This window comes from Ischnura elegans, chromosome 4, assembly GCF_921293095.1.
Source record: "Ischnura elegans chromosome 4, ioIscEleg1.1, whole genome shotgun sequence".
Classification (NCBI taxonomy): domain Eukaryota; kingdom Metazoa; phylum Arthropoda; class Insecta; order Odonata; family Coenagrionidae; genus Ischnura; species Ischnura elegans.
In genome coordinates, this window is record NC_060249.1 from 112725413 (window position 1) to 112741760 (window position 16348).

Below are 16348 nucleotides of genomic sequence, written 5' to 3' on the forward strand. Positions count from 1 at the left end.
GTAAAAAACGGCCCTCGCATAACACCACATCTCACGTTTACTTGCGGAGTTAGTAATTATGTCTTTCCATGATAAAATAACACAAATGGTAACTTCCACGCTATTAATACGGAACTCAACAATCAACCACGGTTTCAATACATTTCGTCATTTTCAAGGTAGGATAAAAGAGTGGAAATTACCAATCGTGTTATTTTATCATGAATATATATCGAACTTCCGCAAAATCGATCCTGAAAAGATTTTTTTTTACATAGTCAGTTTTTTATTATACATATATTCGTTTTCAGTGTTGTTTTTAATTAAAATATTCTCAATATATCACGCTACGTTAAGTATTTATTGTCCTTAGGGGTATGTAGCCAGAACATTGAGTAAATTTCATTTCGTTTTGGACCCAAAGACGGGAGCTGGAATGCGCCCGGAACTGTCGTCTACCAAAAATGAGTCGTCACGGCAGAAACCCGAAAAACAATTGTCCAATTTCATTTCATCTCGAAAGCTTCAAAGTATACGTGAGAACTTATTTTAATGCAGCCCCGAATTCGGAATGAGATTACACAAAGCGCTAAAATCCACTTGAGCAGTGGCGTAACTTCGGGGGGGGGGGGGGGGGGGGGGGGGGGGAATGAGGGAATAGATCCCCCCAAAATCCTCACACAAAATAAAAAATTATTTAAAACTTTCGTCTAGTTTTGATACATAATAACAGCATCTGCTTTAAGTTGAATTTTAAGTTCCAAAATGGTGTAGAAAGTATTTCCAGGCTTGTTTGTTTTTCAAAAATTTTCCCGGAACCCCCGTTGCCTGGGGGGAGGATCCCCTCCCGTGCCCCTCCATCCCCCAAAGCATATTCCTAGTTACGCCACTGCACTTGAGGATAGCGAGAAAGCATCGCCATTCCATTACACAGAGTGCAGCGTTACGTCTCAAGCCTATTCGATACCTCCCACAATCAATTGAATAACAATCGTTGAATATCTTAGGGAGTTCCTTATTCGCGTGGCCTACTTCCTAGAGAGGGGTGCGCCAGGAAGATCAGGCTGCTAAGCGCAGTGTGGTGGGGGGGGGGGGGCGAGGAGAGGAGGCCCACGAAATCTATACTCGCTGCGAACACTGACGGCATTGGGCCAGCCCGAAAGGCCCAAAGCGGACAACTCCCGCAGAGAACGCTGCACCGGTCTGCTCATGGCAGGACGGGTTGAGAAAACAAATCGATGCCACTAAAAACTGAAAACGTTTACCAGGATGGGAGGAGATGGCTCAGTGCCTTATCGCCCGGGGCCATCTACGCGAAGAAATTCGATCGTTAGAACTCACGAAAAACGCTCGGGAGAAGGAAGAGTACCGTAAAAATATCGGGCGCCCGAAAATTTGGAACAGAATCGACGATATACATTATGCAAGCATTTCGGTATTCGAAATAGCAAACACTTTGTAACAATAAAAAGTTATAATTAAAAGTTACGACCGGTTTCGTCGCCGAGGCGATATCATCAGGTACAGAAATCGTTATAATAACAGTTATTTTGTTGTTGTTTATCTGGTTGCTATTACGCGTCGGTAGGGGAGGGTTGCGTTGGGGTTGGAGCGTTACTCAGCTTCAGGTGAATTTCCAAGAGGGGAGAATAGTTGACAAAAATATTTTCATTTGCTAAAATTCCATTCCTGATGTGTTTCCTAATCTCCAATTCCTCCAAGCAGTCCATCCTTCTTCCCTTTTCCTCAAGGTGGAGAATTTCCGGAACAAAATCGCTCCTGTGGTCACTCTCCCATAGATGTTTCGCGAAATGCGATTTGTCTATCTCCCCGTTTCTCAAATGCCTTCCGTGTTCCGTGTGAAAAAGTACCATAACTTTTCATTGTTCAGAATGGATTTTCACAAAGTAAAGCCAGAAACAATCGAGTTTATTGGAAACACTTTGTAGTTCAAGTGGCCCTGAACCAGTGCGACTTTGAATCCTTGCTCACAGTATGGATTAATTATTATTATTACTCTCAAGTTGGTTCTCCGTAAACTTTTGTGGATATTTGAAAAAATAGAGAATTCGTGGTACAAGGAAAGAATGAGGAAAAACAACGGCTCACGAGAAGTCGAAATCAAGAAAAAATTTTAAAGTGAGCACAATCGCTTTTACGAAAGACATGTTTCGTTTGTTGGAATAACAATTTGCAAAAAATGATTTCATCCATTGATGGAACTGACAGCTAAGAAACTTATGGTGAAAATATTTTAGAAATTTTTTAAATTCAATAAATAAAAACAAACAACGACAGGTATTTTCAATAAGAAGGGATAAAATTTCCTCACTCTTTCCGACGAATGATAGACTGTAGCCCACCATTTCCTTCATTCCCAATCGATTCCCTCTAGTTCCACCACGTTTTGTGTCCTCTGCAAGTTCTTAAGTACTTATTCCGTAATTTTACTCAAGTTCTTTCAATAGGGTAGTTTCCTTCATCAAAGAAAACGAAAGGCATCGATTGCGATTCGTTATTCATTATTAGTGTATTGGTGATATACAATTTATTTGGTTTTCGAAATCCCAGTTTAGACGAATGATAATGGTCAATTTTAACCTCATTTAAAAAAGGCCAGATTGGCGCCCATGCGATGCCACTCCACGTGACGTCACAAGGACCTAGATTCTAAACGAGTAGATAGGAGTTTTACATCGTCTGAGATTACCAATGCATGCATGAGGCACAGAGCTCAGGTATCTCTTTATAATCACCTATTAAAATTGTCTATGGCCGGAAAGTTTCCTTCGTTTGATAGGGTATTAATAATCCTTATTCAAGCCTAGCGCTACCTGCTAGCAGGGTACTCTGCTACCTGCTAGCAGCCTGCATCGTACCGTTGCGACCCCCCGGGGCAAATTTCTGAATACGCCGCTCCTGTCCCAAGCAATCACTGCACCTCGTAACACAGGGCTGCCGTTCAGTAAAAATATTCTAGACGGAATACATATGTCTCTTCGCATTAATCGTCGTTAAAACTCGTCGATTAAAATACGCCCATTAAGGCTCATTTACCAGCCATAACAGTTCACGATGCACCTCGCGCCAATAACGGAATGCGTGAGGTAAAAATGAGAAAAAAAAACGCCGACAAAAACGCACGACGATTCGTATTAATTCCTCTTTAAATGGCGGATAATTTGGAGGCCGAGCTCAATGAACGTTTCTTTATTCCCTCCACGATGCCGGATCCTATTGTTGGGAAGCTAAGGGCGAGGGAGGGGTGGATTTCTTTAGGGTGGGGCGTGGTGGCCGATTGTGGATTGTGGTGGGATCTTCCTTTTTTATTCGCCTCTCAAAGGATGGTTTTTAATGGGAAGGGAGGCGAAGGAAAGGCGGGGAAAGATGAAGGCGGGATCGCGGCGAAGATGCTGCGCAGCCTTCCGCCACTGTAACGGTATTTGAACCGAGTGACCTTCTGGGTCCAACGGCGGCCACCCCCACCGGGCGGACCTCATGGCAAGACAGGGGGGAAGGGTTTAAAGCTCTAGGGCTGGGAAGGTCGGAGGAGGGTGGGGAGAGTTTAGAGGGCGCAAGGGGGAAGGGGGCGGAACACAATCGACCATAAAAAACCTCTCTCCCCCCAACCGGCGGGCAGTGAGCACTTCCACACCTCAATCGCTACCAGGAACACCTGCGGGCCGAATCGTGCGATTAATCGATATATCATCGATATTTTAACCATCTAAAAATTTGGTGGTGCCTCTCGGTGGTCAGGCAATATCCGACTTCTTCGTTTCGATTCGCGATAAATACTCATAAATTGATCGATACTCGACCTACGATCGATAATCGATGTGCAATCTATACTCGGTACCCGATACTTGAATCGATGGCAAGGTCATTCGAATAAGATATCGAGTATCGATATAATAGCCAGCTGTGTACCCCTACAGTTACAAGCCCCCACATGTTTTATCATTGAAGTATTCACCTCCTCTTTACATCATTATGAATTTATCTGCTCACTTCTTTCATGAAATGAGTTTTTCTGCATATCTCCCTCTGACATACTCATCAGTGAATTTCTCTATTTTCTGCAAGATTTCTATCCATTTTCTTCATCATTATTCTCTGTTTGCAATTTCATTTTCCTCTCAAACCGTAGTTCTCTTAAGGTTTTTTGATTCAATATTTTTCCCGCCATATTCAATTATATTAAAGAATTATACCCTCTGAAAATGGCCATGTCAGGTGCCACATATATTTAAACACAGCACATTGACGAACATGCACACCAATGAAAAATTTTATTCGTGTAGGCATTTACTTGAACTGAGATATCTAAATGTCAAATAGAGAGAATAAAACTTATTAGATAGAAATAAAGATAAAGTTCCCTTTCAGATACTGGCTTACTTCATAACCACCCTCCTACATGCACTGAAAAAGTATATATTTTGAGTGTAGGAGTGTTCATGCCACTTGATGATGTTTTCTGTTCGGGGTGTGGTAGAAAATGTCACATGGAATATTTATAATATTATTTGGCCAGAAAAGAACTGAAATTCTATTCTTATAAAAAAAAGGTCTTCATAACATATATCATTACAACCTATTCTAATATTTTATTGAGTCTTCTAAGCCTATGTTGTGAGAATTAGTATTAAAATTAGCAAAGCATACAAACTTTCCACTGTGAATTTGTATAGAGCAAAGCCTGATTCAGCTCTTCATCATTGTACACAAAGGCCAATAGCCATCCAGGATGTAAGTAAAAAGAGGTGGATTATTGTATGATTTAGTAATGAGTCAAATGCCTAAGCTTCATTCAACAAGCATTATTAATAACTTATGTCATAAATGATTGACCTCACTTGTTATTTCAGAGCATAAAATAGTGTTAAAGGCAGCCAAATTGAAAATCTAGCACTCAGATGCATATATGGCATATTGAAGCACCAATAAGCTGTAAAATTCAGAAAAATATTTTGACTAAATGAGACCAATCATGAATTTGAATTATTTCACTGCCATGCCGATATGGTATGATCACCAGAATTCACCAAAGGACTGTCACAGTTGAATATGTAGCTTGCTATATAGATAGTGATCACATAATGATCTGTAGTAAACACAACTGACCAAAGGGGTGCAGATAGTTCATGCAAAAAGACTTTAAATACAAGTACGTAATGAGTATACAGAAGCTCTTAACATTTGAGATACTTGATTCCCACTCCAACGCCATAACATTTCCAAGTAAGGAATTGAAAATTCAAAAACAAAAACCGGGAATGACATTCATTGGGTATAGTGAGTACATCGTAAGATGGTCAAGACAAAGACTGAAAAGTCAGCTATTAGGTAATCCACAAGGCAATCAAGTTAATGATTACATGTAAGCAATGAAAATGAATATATAAAATTAAAATTATCACATTTGTTGTAATGATGCCCCTTCCGTATAAGGCTGAGCACACTAACGACACGATTTAACACAAATTAAAATTCCAAGGATGAGTAGGCCCCATGGAATATCATGTGAATGTGTAATATGCTTAATATGAATATGATGACACAAGAAATCAGATTTGCATATCATAATGCCAAAAACGAATGTTTACCTGAAGTATTTATGAGAATGATAGTGCTACCTTGGTACACAGAGCATACGCATTGTGGGTACATATAAAATGGAGTAAGAAGGCAACAAAATGTAAAATCAATATCCTGCAATGTGAAATGAAGGGCAAGGCTGAAGAGATTTAGGGGCAATGAAGGGCAAGGAGAATTAGGCAGGAAAAATATTGAATCAAAGAACATTATGAGAACTAGGTTTTGAGAGGCAACTAAAACTGCAAACAGAGAATAATGAAGAAAAAAGGACAGAAAACTAGCACAAAATAGAGAAAATCACTGATGAGTATGTCACAAGAAGACATGCAGAAAAACTGATTTCATGAAAGGAGTGAGCAGATATATTCATAATGACGTAAAGAGGAGATAAATAATTCAAGGAAAAAAAAACAGAATATAAAAGAAAGACAAAAAGAAAACTGTCCACTTCTTCATTCAATGCCATTATTTACAGCAATTTATAAAGCATTGGTTTTGAATGACATTTTAAGAGGATACCTATTTAAACAAGGATCATTATCCTTACTGAACAGAAAAGCATTTACTAGTGAGTGGCAACTTAATATTAGGACACTGCCAGGGATTAAAAAACCAATGATATCGACAGGGTAAACATAACAAAAAAATAATTTAGCATAACTGTGCCATAATGTAAATAGAAAAAGTTATCAACTGAAATGTGCACCAAATAAGACACAACACAGGTTGTAAGAAATGAAATAATGAAATGTCAAGCCTCATCAGTCAACATAGGAATATAGAACCCTAGTTTCTCCAAGAAAAATATTTCTTAGTTCTTTTAAAAACATACATTTATATAAAACATGCGGGAGATGTTCAAGTTTTACTTTTACACTATCTTAATGGACAAAATATTTTTTCCCTCCGAATAAATCATAAAATAGACATTTCTACACCAAAATTTGCACATATTTGACATTATCGATTCTTTAGGTATTGTTGTGAGAATGAATTCCTTCTGATGGAACAATAACACTTACATAGAGATCAAGTTTCAAAACTTAGGGAATCTATACCAAATTCAGCTTCCAAAAGGCAAATTGTGAAGTGATGTCACACACTGCCAGACATTTTGGGTAATATACGGCTTGCCTATATGTACTCGGAATTTGATGATCATTGTAATGCTTCACTAAGTCATAACGTTCATTAGATAAGCTTGGAACTTAGAAATAAGGCTAAAAATTAAACTCATCATTGGTGATTTTCGAACATTGGTGGTGGTTTAGTTGCTGTGATTTCATCTCCATAGGTATTAACTGGTAAATTCTGCCTGAATTTTTATCAAATTTGTACCTTTCGATCTCAGGTGGCAGTGGTAAGCTAACGTTACCCAGTTTTGAAAGAAATTTTGAATTTGAGACCCTGATATAAGTAGTCAACACTCCTCCTGGGGAAAATTAGATACTTAATAAAGTCATTCTTTTTAGGTAGCAATGGATCCAACCATGGGGTGCATATTCCTCCCTCAATTGCTCATCTTTCCATTCTTCTCTTACCTTTGAATTACCTTAGTCTACCTTGACAACATTTGCCTTTCAAACATCTAGCTAGCTTTCTTCTTCACACAAAATTCTTTATGCATCCCTGTCCCCAGGAAATTGGAATAGTATTGCCACAATTGACTTTCCCTCAAGTTCAAAGGCCGCTATACACAGTGAATGATCATGCACAAGATCATGCTACTGAAATCATTCACCGTATGTAACGGAAAAATTTGCGAATTAACCATCATGCACATGATCATTCAGTGAAAATTAGAACATGTTCTATTTTCCTTGTATGATCCTGTGAACTATCACAAGATCATTCACCATGTATAGTGGTCTTAAGAGATCCAAAAATTCCTGAGCATTTCAATGGTATTTAGCCTGTAGAGTGAATAAGTAACTTTCAGAAAATCGAAGAAGCATGAAGAACACGGTTTTAGAGAACTAGTGACTTATGTACCTATCTTCTAATTTTTATGGAAATGCTCGTATGCCAATCCCAACAACATCAAAATATACATAAAGAACAAGAAGGATGACATCAGTGAAATGTCTTAGTAGGGTGCATTACATAATCAGGTAGGCAAAAAAAAAGAATATTGATTGCCGACATATGCTAGAAATGGGCTAGAGTAGTCCTGCAGAAATGTCTTGAGGTTCCTCATATAAAATTGTGGATGAGCAACTAAATGGAATTGGTGTCGACGGCTATTGGGAGCAACACATATTGCTCTTTATCACGCAAGCTTTCGCAGCCATTGCCTGGTGATGCGACCCTGCTCCTGAAAGCCATCTAAACCAATGAATCTCGCTGCAAAAGCCTACGCTCCAAACTAAATGGAATGTTGACTAATATATAATCACTTGCAATGCTAAAAAATGTATAGCATTGCAATGAGGCAGAATCTCACGATAAAGTGGTCAGTACACTAACATGGCAAATTCATTTCTAGCCCTAAACTGGGAAGACTGAGCAGTAATAGTTTGCAACATAGTAAAGTCGTAAGACAAAAAGATATAAGATCAATCAATGCATAACCAGTTGTCCACCCAATTTTTTTTTAAGTTAGACCCAAATCACTGAAGCTAGATTACTTAATTCTTACACCTGTTTCACTTCACAATGATCTGATCATGTGCCACCCAATTTCTTTGTGTAACAGATAAGAGCTTTTACATATAAAAATCTTTAGTAATTAGGGTATACATACTGAAGTAAAGTGGTTTGGATTATACCATTCATGATCATTTTCTAATCAATTTTCACTACAGTGTTCAGTCTAATCTCTCAGCATTCTTTTGAACCATTACATATAAAAACTAGTTGTCTTGAGGAAAGAAGAACTACAAAAAATAGAATAGATGGGTCGTTCCATGCCAGTTCATCCAGGTACGACACCCACCGACTCAGATTTTGATTAAACTTGGAGAATTTCATCCTTCCATGTTGAATGAAACAGTGTAAAATATTTCTTGGCTATCTCTACTAGTTTTTTTTTTCATGACCATTTAAAGTTTGGGCGAAACTGCAGTTTTTCAATGAATCTGGTCTCTAGAGGCACTTGTACCTCAAGAGGGAAATAATTTGCAAATTCTTATGAAAATGAACAGATTTACTATAGAAGTCATGAGGATTGCAAATACTAATTGAAAAATGTCCTATGGGATATTGAATATTCTCTTAACTCAGATGCTTCATAAGATTTTAGAAAATTTTGTGTCAAAAACATGGTTCTATAAAACATTAAATTTTGACCTGAGGCAATATGTGAACAAAGCTGAATTATTTTTTTTAATATTTCTCAAGGTATGACCCACCACCTGTAAAAATAAAATTCAAGGCTTTTTGCTTGCTTTGTTGTTAAAAAAAATTTTGTGTGGCTTGATCAAGATAAATTTTGATTGTGTAGAGGTAAAAGGAAGGGCTAAAGTTTGAGAAAAAGGGGTGGGGCTCTATGACTCCTCATCTCTGCTTGAGTGAACCACAAGACACAACAACCATCTCACGTTCCTACATGGTTGCTGAACCCCATCGCAATTGTTTATTTAGGTTTGCCTTATTGCGTTCCCCAATCACAAATCCCATACACATCCAACAGATCCTACACCAAAATTTACAGCAACAAGCCTGACGAATTCTTTCGTAGTCCACAAGTCAAGAGATGGCAAGAGAATGAATTTAAAAATATGCAAGTTTATTGAATATAGCTAAAGATGGAATCAAAAATAATCCTATAGATTTTGCAAGAATACTCATGATTCAGGGTAAAGCCAATTGGCCTTTAGCTGCTTGTGTATACAAGACCAATTGGAAACATTGCAATGTGATACTCACTAATGGATGACGAGTTCACTGTCATCACAGGATGGCCAACTTCTTTTGGGGGTGGCGGTTGAGTGGAGACAATAACAGGTGAACCAGGAGTACTAGGTACCATTTCATTGGGCATTGCCCTGGAAGTAGGGGATAAATTACCATTATTAGCTATGTGTGGTTCGTCACTATATGTATTCCATTGTGCAGCAGAGAATAAAACTATGGAAAAATATTTATATATTCTTTCCACTTTAATTGATGCTTCAGTATGAAGACTTAGACATATATTGCATTTGTATTGGTGTATGTACTTGATGCACAAGACATATAATTTACCATGCTATCATTGGGGGATGGACTTCCTTTCACTGGAGAAACAATCAATGTCCTATTACCATAAGAGCTCACAAAATTAAAAGATATATTACTTGATTTGAGCACCATTATAATGGATATCATAGGAATTCCATTCCTGTACAAAGAAATAATTCTAGGAATGATATAACATAAAGAGGTGGAACTAAGGATGATTTACCTTAACCTAGTAAGTTCCTGTTCATGCTTGCTATGCTGTATTTCACTCTCTAACTCAGCAGCATGTCTACTAACAGCTAATATAGCACTAGTGTACTGTGTATGCTGATCAAATTTACATTTAAAGTCATCAGATGGCCCACAGTTGAACAGGTAGCAACTTCCCGGGTTCTGCATGAAAGATCACAGAAAATTAGTCAGAATTATACCTCACCCAACAAAGAACGCATGAAACTTCAACAAACCTTTTCCTCGAAAACGAAAACATCACAAGAGGTTGTTTCACAGCACAGTTTAAGGCATTCATCCCTGGAGCTCAAGTCAGTTTCATTTATGTACTTAGCTCCCATTGCTCTTGAATCCTGAGTTCTGATGATAGTATCCGCTTGTATATCAAAATTTTCTACACAAAATTGCAAATCAACTTCGTTCCTCTTAGAAATTCTTTTACTGCTTTCTCCTGCATTGTCAGCTACTTTGGCGTTCCCATTGTGAATTATCAACAGGCAAAACAAGCACGTTGTGATAACAGAAGTATTGAAAAAAATTCTTTGACTCATTTTTAACATTTATATTACAACAAATATGATAAAATAATCACTCGACCACTCAATGGTAAGTGAACTTAATGTCACAACTCGGTATTCCTAAAATTTCCCACAATGTCGATCGTATTCTCGCATTCTGTAGTTCTGGAACGCTCTATACACTTAATAAGGTGTGCTAATTAATGCAGGTAGTACATGGATAAATATTTAACACAATCTACAAGACTTATTTACAATAACCTACTAAAAGGGGCACACATTAATTACAAGACCAATATGACATGTGGTGATAGTTGAGTTTTTGTCCGCGAGGAGCTGTAGCGGCTGACTCCGTATCCAATAAACGGGTGTTTCTTTCGATCCCCTCGGCTCCTTCTCCGTTGGATGGACACCCTGGCGGAGAAACCGGTAACTTTTAGCATTGATGCGCAAAAATTAATTTAGAGCACAAAAAATTTCATAGACGATGTACTACGAATTAGTTATTTTTTTAAACCTATCTCTTGTATGACTAGCCATTGTTTGAAATAATGATATTAACACATTTTTTATATTCGAGGTCTCCATTCTCAATTTAAAGTCATGGAATTTGTTATTTCGGTCAACGATCCCTGTAATAATCCCAATGGAGTAATATTTTCCGGAATGCTGAAAAAAATCCTCTCATAAATATTGCGAATAATTCATGGAGCTCGCATTTGACAAAAGCTCTTTTATATTTCCAACGAATGACAGAATAATTTTTCTGGAGTAATTTTAATTGATAACAATATCCAATTCGTACACCACTTGGCGTTATATCTCTGATTTTTTTACCAAAAATAATTGAGATTAAGGGTTCTAAATATCTATATGGGATGAAAAGCCTCCAAGGAATGATCAATTAGAATCAATAGGTGCTGCGATCAATTGTTAAAAGTACGTTCTGAATAAGAGCAAAATAATGAATCTTTCCGTATTAAATGGTGTATTTGAATGATGAAAGGAAATAATTTCATATAGATCTTTGAAAAAACATGGATATTTAGGCATATTAATGGTGATTAGTGAATACGGGATCCTGAAGTTCATACAAGAGCAGACAAAATGCCGCTCGTGAAATTTCCCATGGCACCCCGGGAAAAGACAGTCGACAATCAAAAGTCGTCTGCCCCCTCTGCTCGTCTCCTTCAGTACTTCCTCCCACGCCTTTCAAGAAGCAGGTTGTTAGTCTGTGTCTGTTGTCAGTTCGCTTGGGTTGTGCTGTTGTGCTCAGTTGGCTTTGGAATTATTTTCATCGTCTCCCTGTTGCATTTTGTGCGATATTTTGAGTGAGATCTGTGTGAATTCCTGCGTATTACCTGAAAGAGAAGGACCTTGATCCTTTAAGCCGTCAAGATAAATTTCTTTTGGGTAAGTAAACCGGCCTTATCTCTGTTGTTATCATCCTTATCTCACTTGGGGATATATCTAAATATTTTTTAAGCTCTTCGGGCGATAAAAGCAGAGAATTTTCTGTTATTCTCCGAAGAGTGTTGACTGGGCAGTTGCTTCACGATGCCGATAAAGACAGTGATGTTTCTCCAAGTAATGAATTGGTGACTTTATTTTATAATTTTCGGAATTGATATGGTTAATTGAGCGGGAAACCTGTGGTAACGGCTTTTTTTTAATCGTTGTTTTTATTGGTTCGTGAATTCATTATAGATCATATCGCTGAGGTTTTTTTTCGCTAATGAAAGTACTTGGCTGAAATTTTTGTATGCTAGGTTTCTGCTGGAAAAATGTTCCGCTCATCCAGTGCTCATCGGACTTTTTTCTTTTTGTTTCCCCTCCGCAGAAAAAGCAGCCCTTCCCGATGGAGTGTGGAGTGTCTGCACCTTATCCCCCGGCCAACGGAGCGTCTCCCAACGGAATTATGGCTGATATGCGGGCGGAGAGGAGCCCGGCCAAGTCCGGGCTCCACGTGAACTTCACGGACAAGGGCGAGGTGAAGGAGAGACGAGAGAAGTTCCTCACGGCGAAGTACGGATCGCACCAGATGACCCTCATAAGGAAGCGCCTGGCGGTGGAAATGTGGCTCTACGACGAACTCCAGAAGCTGTACGAACCCGCGGTGAGTACCAGCTCGAAATGTGACGGCTCGCATGCTGAGAAAAAAAAATAATAGTTATCATCCCGGCCCAATCCTCTTCCTTATGTCATCACGATATTTTCGTGGATAGCGTGTTGGAAAAAAATTGGGATCACTTCTGCCGCTGCTTATTCCCTTGTGTGTCACCACGATATTTCCGTATCAAATTTAAGGGTTGACTTCATCATGTGTTATAGGTTCTCGTGTAAAGATTCCATTGCAGGGTGAAATGAGCCAATTGCTCAATGATAAAAGGTTTGCAGGGGTGTTTTTTTCACTGTCGTTCTCCCATGGATTTTGTTTTTGGTTGAGCGCGTAGTTTTTTTTCGGGACAATTTTATTCATCGTGGAGCATATTCCATACGAATATTCACCGGGCCAAAAATACGCAACCTCCTCTTGTACTTCAGTGGCGGCGGGGTTCAATTCTCGCCTGTCAAACTGAGGGACGCAGGTTCGAGTCCCGCCTGCGTATGTTTACCCTATTCAGTGCATGGATGTTTGTGATCGTCCATTGTTGTTTCTTGCAGAACCCCCCCCCCCTCCCTGATTTAAAGGCCTAACAGTACTGTCTTAGGGGTATCACCTGGGGTGGAAATATGGTCCTGCGGTGAACTCCAGAAACTGTTCGCACCCGAAGGGAACAGCCCTCAGAAATGTTATGTCATGTAGATAGAAAGTATATCCTCTCAGTCAAAGCCTCTGACTTACGATATTTTCGTATCCAATTATTTGAATACACTTCAGACTTGGCGAGAATATGAGGCCCTGCTTCCCCCTTTCGGTGGAAAATTCTTAGCGTCGAAGTTGTCTACTGCCCGCCGCTTTGAGCTTTCGTAGTACTTCTTTTCCATCTACTATTACTGTTGCGCTTGCCTCTGTTTTTTTTTTAATTTAACATTTATTTTAAATATAACCTATCATGGCCTTATAAAATATTACGTAACTTATTTTTATTTTTGGTGGTTTTTCGCATAATTTCACTCCAAATTTTATTTCTTCGGTAGATCGCTTAGTGAATGAAGATATTCTTATTGGTTGAGTTCTTGTGTTTTTATATCTTATCAATTTCCACTCGCATATCTTTTTGAAGCTAAAATGCCTAATCATGAGGTGTATGCATCCAAGTATCTTAGTTAGTGTCATTTGTTACTATGGTTTCTGCGAAGTTTTTTTTCTTCGAGAGTTGCATAAAAAAAGTTCGAACCTTCACATTAGTCGATCGAGTTTATGTCATCATGTCTCTTCGCCGTCTCTCGTACTCGCGGTGGGGTAGAGCTCTCCCCGTTCTAACCCTTAGGTGCGAATTTGACACTTTTGCCTGTCTGTTTCTCCCACGACTAGGGAGCCTTGCAGTATATCCACGGAAGTTCTATTACTTATTAATGCTTCATCCTCCCCTCATGAATTCATATATTCATGACTTCATGATATCACTCATGATTTGCCCCAACAACTTGTCTCCTCGGGGAAATGTTTCCGCAATTTTCCACTCTGCTGAGCTTAGCAATCAGTGGCTGAAGCCTCATTTTCGGTTCGTCATAATTACGATTTGATTCCCTGGCGTCGACGCGGCATTCTCAGGCTTGGAAGTGTTCCCTACCGATTTTTACACATTCTCAATTTACCTCGGATGGAACCACACAAAAATCATCATCACATTACAAGATGATCCAGGGAAATAAACAGCTCCGACATAGGCATATTTCTCCATAATATGACCCTATTTCCTACGATCAAATTGGCCATTTTAATTCGAAGAAAACTAAGATATGTCGTCGGTCTTTGAGGACTGTTGAAGGTGTAAAATTTAAAAGGAAATCCTCGTTTATTATCCATATAATTATGTTTTGTTATCATTTAATTTATTTGAATGATCTCCCCCAATTGGAATATTTATTCGACTTCTGCGTAACCCTTATAGTGCCGGGAAGCGCTGTCGCGCTCCTCCAATCTCTCGCGAAAAGTCAGAGGATGCTATGTCACTCTTAGATGCTGATAATTAACTAATCATACAATTGTCAATATTCATTTTATTTTAACATCAACTATTTTCTTTAAGTTATAAAAATTAACTCATATTACCAAAAATTCGTCAAATAATATAATAAAAAGGTGAAACCACATATAATAAAGATTTCCTGAAGTTTTTGAACTTATACCTTTACTTGTTTTTGAGACCTAATGTTTTTCCCCCAACCTACTGCAAAACAGCAAAAATGCCTCTCCACTTTTGCCATAGTGCCCAGAAAATCGGTTGACACTCAAAGGGTTAATGTGCGACGAGCTCTACCGTCTCGTGTCCAAATTTTCGGATTGCTGCAGTGAGATATTCTGTTAGTCTGTTAGGCCACCATGCTTCTTCAATACATTGCTTTCTTATTTCCCATCCGAGGTCGCTTCTGGTGAGCTTTAACCATTACGTCCCACGGCCTCCTCAGAGGACCGAAAAAAAAAGATCAGTTGTGGAGTGTCTGTTCGTCCCCTGCAGCGGGCGGGCCGGGGGAGAGACAGACAGCTGGGGAATGCGCCGCTGGTGTGTGGTGGGAGAACTATTTTTTCCCCACTTGTGCTGTGCTCTTGAGAATGAAAATGCGTTCGTTCTCACATCCCCACATGTGTTTTCTGCATTCGTAGGATTAACGATTTAAAAGCTTTTATCGTTTGAACTATTATTCTTTTAAAATGGACCTAGCTACGTAATTAATATCGTTGATTGTTGGAAGGGCGGGGTTGCTGGCCACGGTGCGCCAGTGAAATTTGGGGTTGGAGTTTGCAATGGTAATTGTATTCAATATTTGACGGAAAATATCGTACAGAATTGGATTCCAATCGGAGCCTAGGTAGATGCGAATATTAAGTTATAGGAAGAAAGGGAGCCATGTTTCTTTGGCAAGATTGTTAGTTATTGGGGGGGATGAATAATGAGAGATTCTCAGTGTAAGTTTAAAATCATTCTTTGATTATTCACAGCTAGCCTCAGTTTTATTCATTATTCCAAAAATTGGATGCAAGGTTATGGCAAAATTATGCTCTAGGAATTTGTTGATCGGTTCTTGGCAACTTACCCGACTATGGCTTTCAATCTATCGCCTCCGACCAAGGGTACGGAGCAGTGGCGTAGCCAGGAATTTCGTTCGGAGGGGTCTAAAACCAGGGTGGAAATGTTTTGAAAAACAGGGTAATAAGTAGAGAGTTTTAACTAATTTTAACACTTTTCAGAATCGAAAAAAATCATTTATCGAAGAAGTCTTGTAAATTCATGATTTTTCAATACTTTGTCCTCTTTTATGAAGGAAAGAAATTATGTTTTTATACTTCGGAGGGGGGGGGGGGGTGCGAGCTCCCAGGATCACCCCCCTCGCTACGCCACTGGTACGGAGTGAGATGACAAGTCATCATCATTTTATCTTTTTTATAACTACTTTTTTGATTTTATTAAAATGATACATTGCAATATTTCCACTTATAATTTTATTCTCACACAACGCGTTTCGTCGTTACAAACGACATTATCAAGTGTCGATAATGTCGTTGATAATATCGATTAATAATATCAAACGACGTCATAAAACTATAAGTGGAAATATTGCAATGTATCATTTTAATAATATTACGAACTTCCACCTCATTGTGCCTAACATCATACAAGATACTTTTTTGATTATTTTACATTTTTATGATACCTTAAGAACAATAGTGTATATTATTAATTAATATATAT

At 38.6% G+C, this 16348-nt stretch overlaps 2 protein-coding genes across 7 annotated transcripts in view; one reads left to right on the plus strand and one right to left on the minus strand.

Moving 5' to 3' along the window:
* The window catches only part of LOC124157898 (AT-rich interactive domain-containing protein 1A), a 121939-nt gene extending 111108 nt beyond the window's left edge, over positions 1–10831 (minus strand). The window contains exons 1-3 of one of the 2 annotated variants that reach the window (XM_046532964.1): positions 10209–10831; positions 9965–10134; positions 9448–9566 (exon numbers count right to left, since the gene is read on the minus strand). In XM_046532964.1, coding sequence (XP_046388920.1) covers positions 9448–9566; positions 9965–10134; positions 10209–10532 — 613 coding nt within the window. In that variant the 5' untranslated portion in view covers positions 10533–10831. The remainder of the gene's footprint in view (positions 1–9447; positions 9567–9964; positions 10135–10208) is intronic. The other variant, XM_046532965.1, reaches the window with a different exon arrangement.
* Positions 1–16348, plus strand: part of LOC124157899 (protein phosphatase 1 regulatory subunit 14C) — a 359548-nt gene that overhangs the window by 75697 nt on the left and 267503 nt on the right. The window contains exons 1-2 of one of the 5 annotated variants that reach the window (XM_046532969.1): positions 11686–11903; positions 12331–12606. In XM_046532969.1, coding sequence (XP_046388925.1) covers positions 12349–12606 — 258 coding nt within the window. In that variant the 5' untranslated portion in view covers positions 11686–11903; positions 12331–12348. Of the gene's footprint in view, positions 1–11685; positions 11904–12014; positions 12146–12330; positions 12607–16348 lie in introns of those variants that run through there. The other 4 variants (XM_046532968.1, XM_046532971.1, XM_046532970.1 and 1 more) reach the window with 4 other exon arrangements.